The 13,219-nt window shown below is 48.5% G+C and overlaps 1 protein-coding gene across 1 annotated transcript; it reads left to right on the top strand.

Moving 5' to 3' along the window:
- Positions 1-7,975: 7,975 nt before the first annotated feature.
- BARHL2 (BarH like homeobox 2) lies at positions 7,976-12,556 on the top strand. Its single transcript, XM_045028334.1, has 3 exons — positions 7,976-8,573; positions 10,108-10,333; positions 12,010-12,556. The coding sequence occupies exons 1-3, from the start codon at positions 7,997-7,999 to the stop codon at positions 12,320-12,322; spliced, it is 1,116 nt and encodes a 371-aa protein (XP_044884269.1). The 5' UTR covers positions 7,976-7,996; the 3' UTR covers positions 12,323-12,556.
- Positions 12,557-13,219: the final 663 nt, after the last annotated feature.

Genomic DNA, 13,219 nt, shown 5'->3' with positions numbered 1-13,219 from the left:
CCCTCCCATAGCTCCCGGGCCTCATACGCCTCGTCCCAGGCCCTGCCACACTTTCCCCAGCGTTTTGTTCCAACTCAGAAACGTTCTGTATCTGCTCCTGCAAATGCAGCAATTACTCGGAGGTACAATATATTTTCGCCTGGATTCTATGAAGAGTCTGTTGGCACAGTGTAAATGTCAAGCAGCAGCTTTTAATAAACGGATGTTCAGACTGTTAAATTTCACAGTACGAGGGGCTCTTTCCCTCCCGCCCCTTCCCCGAAGTTACAAATACGTGACTGAGTCAACAGGATCCTACACAGCCTCCCAGTGCCCGGGGAAGGAGGTGAAAGCCCCTTCTTCAGGCTGGGGAGTGTGTGTTTGGGAGGGGAGGGACCAGAAAGACAGCAACACCAGCTGCACCCTGGCAGCTCGCAGCTGCTTGTGGGGAGCAGACTCCCTTGGACTTTGTTCCGAATTCCAGCACCTAAGCGAGGCCCGCGTGTAAATGAACATGGGGGGAGCGCTGCTCTGTTTATTGAGGCCACAGCGTCACTCTGAAATCGGTGCCTTGGCTGAGCACAGCGGCGAGGGAGCAGCAGGGCTGTGTGAAGCGAGCTACCTCAGTCCAGGTTCTCAGCAGAGGGTCCTATGGTCCTGCACCTTATAGGGGGAGACAGGATTGACAGCTTCCGTCCCCTTTGCTCTGGCCCTCTATTGCTCCTCCGGAGAGAGAGAACGTTACTTCGGATACATCACCCCCATTGGGGAGACACTGGTGCCTAATTAGTGCTAACCGTGCACACAGGATATTGAATAATAATGATAATAATAATGATACAAATATTAATACTCTGGAATCTTCCCCCCGGGAATAGATGAGGATGCAGTTTTGCAATATACACAAGCGGCGTTTTTTTTCTGCGCTCGTCTTTCCTGCTTTGCTGAAGAAGGACAAAGGCAGAATATTCCAGCGTAGATTTAAACTCTGATCTGTTAATATCAAACCAGGAGCCCAGATTTCCCTCCCCAGACCATCTTGTTGTAGAATGGGACCCCTTAGTTATGGGCTCGCCCATTCAAATTCACATCTCCTGTTGTTGCCAAGTGGGTCTCCCTCCGGGAGGAACCACCCATATCAATCATGTAGGAAAGGACAATGCTTGTAAAACTTGGGGTTTAGGCTTCCCGGCTGAGCGGTCTCTGAAGCGTGTGTCTGGTTACAGCCCCCAGCCTGTTGAAGCGGCAGGTTTCCTAACACAGGAGGGAACAGCCAGGTTGCACGTGTCAGTATGGGCCGTGTGTGAGCCCTCAGTCCCTTCTGGCTCGCTGGGGCCTGACCCCTCTGGCCTCCTGCCGGAAGATGATCATCCCCCCAGCTCTCTGTCGCGCGTGGAATGCGTCTGCAGCAACTTCCCCAACGGGCCCAGGACGCGGGCCCCACCTCCCTCCGGGGGCGAAGGGAGGCTCTCGGCGGAGACCGGAGTTTGTGTGCGCGCGCAGTGAACCCCCCTCCCCCCCGAAGTGCGAACACTCACACCCTGCAACCCAACCTACAACCCCGCCCCGGCAGGCTGGAAGGAGCAGCTCTCTGGTCTGCGCCCCTGAGCACTGGCCAGCGGGCGTCCTCTGCTAAGGGCCTCGTTTGTTCTCCACGTGGATCTGCACTTGTGGCTACAAAGCCCGGGCAGGGGAGAGTGGTGTGAAGAGCAGCTGAAAAGTACAGGCCGGCGGGAGGAGTTGGGGAACTTTCTCCCGTTCCTACAGCCGCCTGGGAGCGACGCTGACCGTGCTCCGGTGGGGTAACTCGGTGGCTCCTGCGTTTCAGGGCCTGTGCCCCTGGGGAAGGCGGGCTTGTCCCTAAGCGCTCCCTGGCTCCTGCTGGCCGCCGGGAGCCGAGAAGGCAGCAGATCGGTGCCTCCCACACACCGCGGCTACAGCGGGCAGGGATCGATAGGGTGCAATCCGCTGTCCCCGCATCGACCGTCCGCTCGATACCATGATACCCTAACTGGTAGCGTTCAATGTGTCCCCCTTCCTGCTCCCGATTTAATAGAGCGATTGATTAGCGCTCAAAGTGGCGTTTTAATTAGCTGCCTGTTAATTAACATCGGGAATGAATTCTCCTCCGCTGAGTGGCACCTTCGCTCATCGCTTTGATTGGGGTTTTCTCGCCCCTGCCCTTCCACCCCCCCCCCCGCCCCAGTAATCCGCGGCACGAAACCAAACGCCGCGCCAGTGCGGAGCTGGGCTGCAGGCAGGGAGAGGCGGCTCCGCAGCGCGCCCCGGGACCTCTCCCGAGCTGCCTTGTTGCCCAGCGCGGCCCGAGTCAGGGTTTCCCGACGTGGCAAACTCCGCCGGCCCCTCCGCGTGAGGCTGGGAGCGGTCCCGCGGGATGGGGCGAGCCTGAGCCGCGCTCTCCGTCTGCAAAGCCTCTGCGGTCCGGGCTGAGGCTCCGCCAGACCTGGCAAAACCCGGGCGGTTCCCTTGCCGCGAACCGGCCTAGCCAGGTGCAAATCGATCGCACGTCTGCCCTGGGCGCACGCTGCCCCCCGGCTGCCAGCAGGCCCAGCCCAGGCTGTTCGCGCACCTGGGCAGGGTTGACGGGACTTCTGAAGGCGAGAGACGACACGAGCAACGGGTGGGGTGCGTGCGAGCAGCCCCTCGGCGCCTTTCCTAGGGAAAGGGAATGAGACACTTACACAAACCCCAACCGTTGTAACTATCGGGCCCGGTGATTGTCTGAGGGCTGGTATCCTGCTTGGGTGGAACAGGCCGAGCATCACCTAACTTCTCCAAGGAGCTCGTGGGAGTGGGGCGAGGATAACAAAAGTCAAAAGAGAAAAACCTTCAATGGTATATCTCCAGTTCCTGACTATACAAAGTCAGGGGTGGGGGTGGGGGCAAACTGTCTGCAGTTCTCCTTGCAAAAGATCTTTGGACACACATGGGTTTGTATTTTAACCGAGCAGCTGACTTCCTAGCCCATGTTGGTACAACTGGTTCCATTAGATTTCTCTTCAGGGCGAGTTGCCTTTTGTAAAGCAGTCTGTAGCATCAGGGAGCAAAAGCGAGCACTAGAGAAGGGGAAAATGGCTTCGAAACGGATCAGAATAAATCCGAACCTAGAAACAAACAAGCAAAAGTTTTAAATATGCTTCTCTAGGTCTTATCTCTTAAATATTTCAGCTTTGGCAATAATATACACGCGAATAAACATAGAAAGCCATGAAAATAAAAGTATTAACTGTTTGGTGACATGACTTTAAGCTCTAAATCCTGCGCCGGAGACAGAGAAGTGTATTGTTATTTAAAGGATTATGCCAGTGTAACATCTTATCTCAGATCAGACATTTCCCTGGGGATAATTAGGGTATATATTTTTTGTAAATTGCAAAGAAAGACAGCAGAACAAATACGACTGCTGCTGCAGCCTTCTTGTATTCTATAGGAAACCTTCAATACTTCTGGGGAATTTTCCCTAGGTCGGTCGTTCTCTTTCCATTGTTCTCTTATCTTTTATATATTTTAAAAGGTCTCTACTTTTAATTTTTCATAGTACAAACATTAAACGATTTATTAGAAAAAAGAATAAAGCTTTCTCGGGACAACGAACATCTTAACTACATCAGCAAGGCAGCACTAAAAGTATTGTTCTCCCTGGACCAAGATTCTTTCTTAGACAATAGATGAGCTGTTGGTAACCCCTATCGCCGCCCAGTGGACAAAGGAGCCATTGCCTCTCTTCCAGATCAGGCATTCTGGTTTTAACAACTGGACACTTAAGGAAACGTGTAAATTAAACATGAATGGAGAAAAAACATCAGAATCAAAATCTACCGTAGAAGCAGATGGCTATCCTTCACAGTTCACTTCAGTTACAAAGCAGACTGAGACAACTTCTGCAAAGGCAAAACACCAAAGCAAACACAGGAGATGTGAAAGACATATTTTGTTTCCAAAATCATTAGACACCTGCAACAAGAAAATGTGTTAGTGGCTTAAAAAATTAAAACCGTCTCTACACTTTGTAGCTCTCTAGCAGAAAGCTAGATGAAGATGAATTTAGTTACTTGACAGACGTATATATGTAATGTGATGCTGATAGCTCGACAGCTGCCAGAGTCAAAATTCTGGCTTTGCTAGTAAAACTTCTTACATACTTTAGTTAAACAATCCATTCTCTGTACTGCAACGAAAACGCCATAAATATGCGCCTTGTCTAATTCAGAAATAAAGGCCCGAACAAATCTACAAGAACCGAATACGCAAATAATTCCTTGAATTAGATTGTTCTTAGACACGGGAAAGCACTCTAAAGTTTAAAAAAGTCGAATACGTTTTAAACAATGTTTAATTTTAAATCCACTCTTCTTAGATTTTTTTAACCTTTAATTTGTAAAAGAATTAATTGATTAAAAATATATCGTCATGTATCCTGTAAACTTGTAAAAAACGTGTAAGCTTGCAAAAAATGGGAATGGTTACTTTATTTCAAGCTTATCCGTGAAGGGTAAATGGTCAGAAGTTGTATTTACGTCTTGACGACAAGCCTTGTTTTAATACCAAAGGCAGGAATCACTACATAGCCAACTACTGCATTGCTTCTCTTTAGATCTATACTTCACAGCAGACTCCGCTTTAAAAGGTCTCCGTGGCTGCCGTTTGAATCAAAGCCTCCCTTTTCACAAAAATGTAATTAATAAGTGTTAAGAGACTATATCCTACATAGGTTGTTTGCAAGCGGGCAGATGTAAATGTTGGCATGGCTTGATTACCTTCCCAGAATAAATGCTATCCCCTCTACCTTTCCTCAGCCACTGGATCAAATTTCCGATTTCTCTGCCAGCGTAGTTAAATATTACTAGTCAATAACATTTCTAACCACACAACACAAGCTGTGCTATAGGCGTTTTTTCACTCTTCAGTCATTTTAGGCGTATAAACAAAACAAAAACAATCTGAAATGAATTATTTATAAAGGATTTGGAATAATTGATTTTTGTTGTGCTATCACTCAGTCTCATATTTTATGTGTTTTCCCTGGTGGAACCAATCTCCCTCCAACTTTTAATGCGGACATTTCTTTAGGAAATGCACCGCAGCGGAATGCTGATGGCTCAGATCCCTAAAAATAATGCCCTGAATCAATATTTTTTTTAAAGTATCAATTCGACAAAGAACATTATCCAATGTCATCACTGCCATCCAGTGACATATTTTCGGCAGTTAATAGTAAATGCCAGGAGGAGAGGGGCTGGTGGACAGATGTAACAATGAATGAATGCTGCATTTCTGCACATAGGATTAATTAGCTCAGGAGTTTGATGCAGGAATTTTCATGATTAAATAAAATAGCATAAAAAATACCGACCTTTAAGGCTGCTTTATGCCTAACCCCGCAATCCATCAATAACTACGATGAAGCTCAGCTTGACCTATGGCAGGAGATTGTCAAAGAGGGGCTTGCTAGGATGGGGTAGCCAAAACAAGCGGAGGCTTTCAGCTAACAGTTAAGAGCCATCACAGCAAATCTTTTTCTGTACTCACACAAAGAAAGGTCTCTACAGACACCTGTCCACAAAGAAGATTATCTCAGACCTGACTCAGGTATTTTATTTACCCGTTTTCTTTCTTCTTTTTTTCTCCCTGTGGCGTTCCACTGAACTATTGAACTGTCAGTTTTAGCTTTAATACCTCTCATCTAGCACATTGTCTAACGCTATCAGCGAACATTACGCCTCTAAATAACGTACGTTAGTTAATTCTGTTTCACATCCCTCTATTATTCTTCCTGTATCTATTTCCATCGGCAAGGATGCAGCCCCCACATAAAAGCCTTCTGCCACCTCAGTGAATCCACCCATCCCTTGATTTCATGTTGTCAGTTAAACTCATTTCGATGTATAAGATTGGCAAAAAAAGATTTTTTTTTGGGCGGGAGGGAGAATCATAGATAATTAAAATGCCTTTGACGTACTATTTTTGAAATATATTTTTCTTTGCCTACTTTATTATTTTTTAATTAATGTAACTTAAGGAAAAAGCTCGGAGACTTTAATTGCCATTTGATGTGGTAAGAAATATATTCTTGCGGGCTGACATGGCAGTGATGCCAGCACGGTTTACCTTAGATTCATAGGGTCCTTAAAATGGTAATTCGAAGTAAAATGTAACTCAAAGAACTTTGAATCATTCATTAGCACCTTATAATTACTCTGCTAATTAGGTTGACACGGTACTTAATCAGGAGTAATACGACGTCTTGTCACTGGCAGTTCCCATTACTCTGACATTCAACAAGAGACAGGTTGGAGTCGTCCTAGAGAAATTAACACAAGTTGATGCCCTCCGAAGAACCAATGGAATAATTTCCTGCAGTCCCAGGCGGATCGACAGTAACTATTCCCATTCCAACTGAAACGCTAAAACAAGAGACACCCGAGAGAGCACAAAGGGGCTAATGAATTCAACCAATACCCCCGGACTCGGGGAAGCCAGAAGGGCTGCAACCGAGTCACTAAACTGTGAGGACATTTGTGCCTCTGCTTTATTAGTTAATCCAAATTCATTGGCATGCATGTTCTAACTGGAGACTGCTTTGGGTGCTGCACTGGCTTCTTCTAGTTTCCTGACATGCTTCTCGCTCCTTTTAATTTTTTCCTCCTTGGAGAGCAGAAGCCTTTTCGCTCAGCTCAGAATTGAAACCCCCCATTTCGTAGTCAATAAATGCAAAGCTTTCCCATCAACCTGGCGTGCTGTGGAAACCTGGGCACCTGCTCTCACAGGCTAGCCAAGGGACTACAGAACACCAGGAGGCGAAGCCAGGAAACAAGTGCCTTGAAAGTTATTGCCCATGTTCTGATGGGGTGCTGGTCATTTATTTTCTCTTCGAGGTCTGCTACGCTTCTTAGTTACTATGGCACGTGTGAGTTTCAAAGCAGGGATAGCTACATTTGATTTGTGTGAGCAGGCTGGGCTAGCTACATTTGATTTCCATGCTGCCCTTTCCCCCATCATCTTCTCCCCCTCTGTTACTGTCTCACCTCTTAAAATAATGACCAAACCATTTTCTTTCTTTCTTTCTTTCTCTTCCCACACGCTGCACTTTATTGCTATTTGTAATGGTGGTGGTTAGCACCGCTACTGCGGCTGAGGAGTGACGCGGCGGTGCGCACAGTGACAATATTTGGAGACCGACTGGAGACGGAATCCTAGAGATTCTATAGCAGACCAGCCCGGCGCTGAAATTGACAAGGGCCCCAGAGCCCACGCTCATTGGCTGCCGCTCCGCGGCGTCAGCCCGGGCCGCGCAGGCCGCCAATGGGGGCGTTTGCCGGATGGCGGAAAAAACCCAGGGTTTATAATAGAGCGGAGGGGGGACGCGGCTGGCAATGGCCGTGACGTCACGGGAGGGAGTCGCTGGAGCCGAGAGGAGCCGGGCTGCGCTGGGAAGAGCGCGGCAGTGGCCGGGGTCCGTCCCGCTTCGCGTCTCCTGCCGCCGCCGCCGCCTGCGCCACGCCTCAACTTCCCGAGAAAGTTCAATAACTCCGCGGCGGAGGCGGGCGGCGGCACCCTGCGCCCTGCCGCCTCCTGCTGCGGCTGCCGCCCGCTGCCATGCAGCCTCGCAGGGCGACCCAGCCCGGGCTGGCCACGCTCCGTTAGCGCCCCGTGAACAATACGGCCAACACCACGTGTGTGTGTGTGTGTGTGTGTGTGTCTGAGCGCAGCACCTGAACCTGCCGCTCGCGCTTTCTCTGTCCTTTCCCTGGTCACTTTCCCCTCCTCTCCCCCCCCTGCCGGCTGCCTGGGTTTGTTTCTCTCCCAGTTCCGTGGCTGCCCTTCCACCAGCCCGTCTTGTCGCCATCCCAGCCCCCTGCCCTCCCCCCCTCCCCCCCACCACTTTCTGTTTGTTTGAAAGACACTGACATTCTCGTTGCTGTTTTATGTATTGATCCGATTGTGGCGCTGACTCGAGCCTCCCGAGCCCCGGATTGGGATGAAGGCGCCTCTCTGAATGGCCACAATGGAAGGATCTAGCGGGTCGAGCTTTGGAATAGACACGATTTTGTCTAATAACGGTTCAGGCAGCCCCGGCATGATGAACGGAGACTTTCGCCAGCTAAACAGCGATGCCAGGACAGCGGATTTTAGAAACCAGGCCACCCCGTCCCCTTGTTCGGAGATAGACACAGTAGGGACGGCTCCTTCGTCCCCCATCTCAGTCACCATGGAGCACCCCGAGCAGCATCTGGTGCAAGAGCATCACCATGTCCATCACACCCAGCAGCAGCAGCAGCAGCAACAGCAGCAACAAAGTTTGCAGCAATCCCCCCAACAGCAACAACAGCTGGGCTCGGGCAACTCTGCCCCCAGGACTTCCACCTCTTCTTTTCTAATTAAAGACATTCTGGGCGACAGCAAACCGCTGGCGGCTTGTGCACCTTACAGCACCAGTGTCTCCTCTCCCCACCACACCCCAAAACAAGAGGGCAACGCAGCCAACGAGAGCTTCAGGCCAAAGCTAGAGCAGGAGGACAGCAAAACCAAACTAGACAAACGCGACGATACGCAGAATGATCTCAAATGCCACGGTGAGTATGTTACCCCCGCAGCCTCCACCGCTTCCGCCGTGGCTTTTGAGCAGCCCCTGTCGTGATAGGGTTTCACTTTTATTCCTAATAACACTAATGCTATTGATTCATAATAACCTTACGGTATTACTCTCCAGTGATCAGTATTGTACACAATTTGCTATGGGAAGCGATACAATTCCCTGGCAGCACTTCTGATATTTCAGAAGCTGTAACAAAAACCAAAACCAACAACAAAACAAAACAAAAAAAATCCCACCAAAACCCAGTCAAATCCAATCCTCTTTACATTATTGTCTCTTTTTTTTATATCAGATCCGTGGAGAAATCTTTTTTTCTCTTGCTGGGGCGCCCCTCTTTTTTTAGGTTAGCTGTTTGGCGAAAAAAAATTATTTGAATGTTTGTTTCTTTTAAAATTTGAATGCATTTATTTTTTAAATGCTAATTCGTTTAAATGGTTCGCATGTTTTCTAACACCAAGCACAGAGGTTTAGCAGCACTTAATTAATAGGACAAATTTCCAAGTAGACCTAAAAGTAGATAAGAACTTTTCACTAGATCACGTTAGAAGGCTTTTTACATGTTTAGTCTTTTCCTATGCTGGGATGGGATATTTCTCTTTTACGAATTGTGTACGCCTACGGAAGCTGCAACAGTGCAATATTTCCTGATTTAAATATACATATATACGCGTGTGTATGGGCGTGGGGTTATATATAAGAAAATAGCTGCTCTTTGAAAAGCCTTTTCCTTAATGCCGAAGGATTCTCTGCTTTCTGCAAAATGGCTTTGCACGAGGCACAGTTTAAACTATGCGGTGAGAGGACACATTTTCCTAATTTTACGCCATTCACCTATTTTGCAATGTTATGCGATGAATAATAGAAAGACGCTCATGTGTGCCATTCATTTTGCTATTTTAACATTAGCATAAGAGTGCCCAAAACAGATGTACAGTCTGGTCTGGCGATTTTTTGTGCACCAACCTCCCCAGTGGGTCAATTAGAGAGATTATTGTTCTTCCTGCAGGGAAGATCAAGGAGCGCTGCAAAAAACTGGTACAAACGGAGATGGATTGACATATCGATTTCCCAGCATTTCAGCAAAAAAACCAAAGTTGACAAATAGAATCCGGAAATCTTAGCGCTGTCACCACGACGTGCTCAGCAATTTGAGCTCAACTTGGTGCTTGGGTGACATATCCTGTCTGATGCGCTCGCTGTTCTGCACTTTGCTTTAACCTACCCCAAGTGCACCTGAAAGGGGAAAAACCTTACCCCGGAAAGGGGGACTGTTTGTCGGCCGCATAGAGAGAAATCGCCAGACCCTCCTGTCAAACCCATTTAGACACGTAGGTACGAAAAGGCATCAGCTAAATTGAGGGATTTCCTTGGAGTCCCGAATGCAGCAGTCAGATGATAATCAACTCTGTAAAGAAATCGACTTTGCCCCGAGTCCCAGACCCCGAGCCGCCTCTCCTCGGGTTGCTGCTTTAGACCCTGTTTCTAGTGTTGTGCTTGTGAATTGTTTCTAGGGACGAAAGAAGAAGGCGACCGGGAGATTACAAGTAGCCGGGATAGCCCCCCAGTCCGAGCGAAGAAGCCGCGGAAGGCGAGGACGGCCTTTTCGGACCATCAGCTCAATCAGCTGGAGAGGAGCTTCGAGCGGCAGAAGTACTTGAGCGTGCAAGACCGCATGGACCTGGCTGCGGCTCTCAACCTGACCGACACGCAGGTCAAAACCTGGTACCAGAACCGGAGGTAAGGGAGGCTGGCAGAGTCAAGGATCTCCGCCCCCCCCCAATAACCCCCAACAATTTCCCCAAAGCCCCTAAAACAGAGTTGCTGCTCAGATAGTCTGAGCTAAACGGTCTGAAGGCCGGGGGAAGAAACACTCCCACCTCTCTAGTCAATATCAGTGAGATCTGATCAGGGAAAGCAAACACCGGCCACTTCCATCTGTGACTGTTGGTAGATTTCATAAAGGAACAACCCCCACCCCTCCACACACACACTCACTCCTTGCCCTTGCTAGAGTAAAGGGAGTAGCAGCGTGCCTAAAATAAATTAAATGGACAGGTAACAGGAACGATAATAAAGTCAATAAGTAAACTGCGAAATAAAAATCTAGTGTTATTGGCTACTGTCGTTCTCAAGGAAAGGCCAAGAAAAGCCATGGAGGCGCCTGTACAGATTGCCTGCACTTGACAATCTAGTCAACAAAGTAGTCTGAGCCATGGCTAATTAATAAAGCAGAGCATCTCAATATGAACGAAAACACACATGAATAAATAATGGGCAAATCTTGATTACAAAACTGGGGACATATTATTCTTCCTGTGTCCCAGGAACACACTGGGAAAGAAATCCCACTGAAATCTCATTATGCAGTGTTGCTCTTGGCATGCCTCCGTAGCCCGTTTGGAAATCACGGCGTTTGCAAGGATTTCTCCGTGTGTGATGTTAGGAAAGTGACTAGGAAATCAAGTTGTAAAATGTGTTGGTTTAAAAAAAATGTGCTCGGTTTCCATTTGTCCGCGTTGTAAAGCCAGAGAGGCAATTGTATGTGTATTCTAATCGCAGCTGACTAGGTTTGGAAAACTACGTCCAGTTGTCATCTTTGCCATAATTTTCTGTCTCATTACATACGGTTTCAGCCACCCTAATTCTGTCGGAAAACATTAGTGTCATTTGTATCCAATCTAAACAGGGCGCCATGTTTATTAATTTTGCCGGGATTGCAGTGTGTGTGTAACCACCAGCTCAGATCTCACAAGGCATTTCGCTGGGGCTTGGCAAAGGGAGGGGTTCGCGAGGGGGGGGGGAAAGGCCAGGAAATAAAATGGTTGAAATATTGTGTCAGGAGAGTGAAAATACCGTGTGTGCCGCTAGAAACATTCTGCCAAACTACTAGTCAATATCTTTTTATAACGGGGATCTCTGCTGTCTTGCCATCTGGAGCTGAAAGCACTTCTCCTTTCTTTGTTCGATATTTCCCTGCATCTTTATGCTCCACGAACGGTTTGATTTTTTGTTTAGTTCAGTTTTTCGGATGCAGGACCAATGAATCCCTGTTTCCGCGACACTGCAAAGTTTGAAGGCACCGACACCTGCGATTTTAGAAAGTCGCGCTCCTGGAAGCCTGCAAAGAGAAGGGGGGACTGTCCCGTGGGTTCCATTTTAGTTCATGGTGCGTGTGGCTAAACCCAGGGAACCGGGGCTCGATTCCCCACTGATTTGTTTGCCAGCGCTCTAGCGACTGGCGGAGCAGACGTTCTGGTGGCAGAGGAGGGGTGGTGGTGAAGGAGAAGGGCCAGGACAAGTAGGAGTTGGGGTTCACGTCCCCGGGGAACTCCTTCGGCCCCTCGAAACCGAGCAGCCATGGCAGGGGGATGGTTCCGTGCTAGCTCTGGACCTGTGTGCTCCTTCTCTTCCAGGACGAAGTGGAAGCGGCAGACGGCGGTGGGACTGGAGCTGCTGGCCGAAGCTGGGAATTATTCCGCTCTCCAGAGGATGTTCCCCTCTCCCTATTTCTACCACCCGAGCTTGCTGGGCAGCATGGACAGCACGACAGCGGCTGCAGCGGCGGCGGCCATGTACAGCAGCATGTACCGGACTCCCCCAGCTCCGCACCCTCAGCTCCAGCGGCCCTTGGTGCCCCGCGTGCTCATCCACGGCCTGGGGCCCGGGGGTCAGCCCGCGCTCAACCCCTTGGCCAACCCTATCCCGGGTACCCCGCACCCCCGGTGAGAGCTCACCGCTGTCCCAGCAACTAGCCCCCACCCCTCCCCCCAAATAAAAACCGGCCACCAAAAGCAGGAGCCGAGCAACTGAGGGGGAGATGAAAGGGGGCCAGGAGCTTCTGAAGGCAGCCAAGAGCCAGCCACGGAGACGATTCAATCAGAGCAGGGACTTTTGAACCATGAACCCAGAGCCGATCCAGTAAGTGAAACAAACAAACCCATCGAACAAACCTCCAGGAGGTCGGACGGAGAGACAGCGGGAGGGAGGGAGCCGGCCCTGAGCCAGCAGAGACTCTGGAGGACAGAGGGATACAAAGAACAAACCGCGCGGAAGACCAGGGGTAACGGAGAACTTTGCACTGATTTCTCATGACCTTTTTTCTTACCGAAAAGTGGCATGCTCCGTAATCTGAAAGGAAATGTACATTTGAACAGACTGAGTGCGAAGTGATATATCATATTTATTATATGTTGTCAAAAATTCACTTATATACCTTACTAAAAAAATACATGATTTCTCCCCCCTCTCCCTTTTCATGTCTTTTTGAATTCAGTAAAATAAATGCTTAGGTGACAAAATATAGATTTTTTTTGTGACTGAAAATTACAAAAAAAAAAAGAAGAAAGAAACAAGAAATAAACTATCTTTTTGTAACAAAAAGTGGAAATCTAAGTAAGCTAATTTTACTGAAGTTAACTGATGCACGAAATTCGGGTCCGAAAAACAGCCCGTCGTTTTAGGGCCACTGTTCAATGATCTGTAAGATTTTTATGTTTGGTTTCTATATTTTTAAAATCCTCCCTCCAGATACTGCTACCCGAGCCCTTAGTTTAAACATCGTCGAGTGGTTTTTTTTAAAAAGCTGATGATTAAGACAATAGTATGGTGATTTCTTTTGTTTGC

This window comes from Mauremys mutica, chromosome 8 (genome assembly GCF_020497125.1).
Source record: "Mauremys mutica isolate MM-2020 ecotype Southern chromosome 8, ASM2049712v1, whole genome shotgun sequence".
Taxonomy (NCBI): Eukaryota; Metazoa; Chordata; order Testudines; family Geoemydidae; genus Mauremys; species Mauremys mutica.
The sequence above is the reverse complement of the archived record's forward strand: the minus strand, read 5'-3'. Positions and strand labels throughout refer to the sequence as shown.

Coding starts and splice junctions, on each gene's coding strand:
- BARHL2 (XM_045028334.1), top strand. CDS start 7,997: ATGGCCACAATGGAAGGATCTAGCGGGTCGAGCTTTGGAATAGACACG. Junction 8,574..10,107: donor GAATGATCTCAAATGCCACG/GTGAGTATGTTA, acceptor AATTGTTTCTAG/GGACGAAAGAAGAAGGCGAC. Junction 10,334..12,009: donor ACCTGGTACCAGAACCGGAG/GTAAGGGAGGCT, acceptor CTTCTCTTCCAG/GACGAAGTGGAAGCGGCAGA.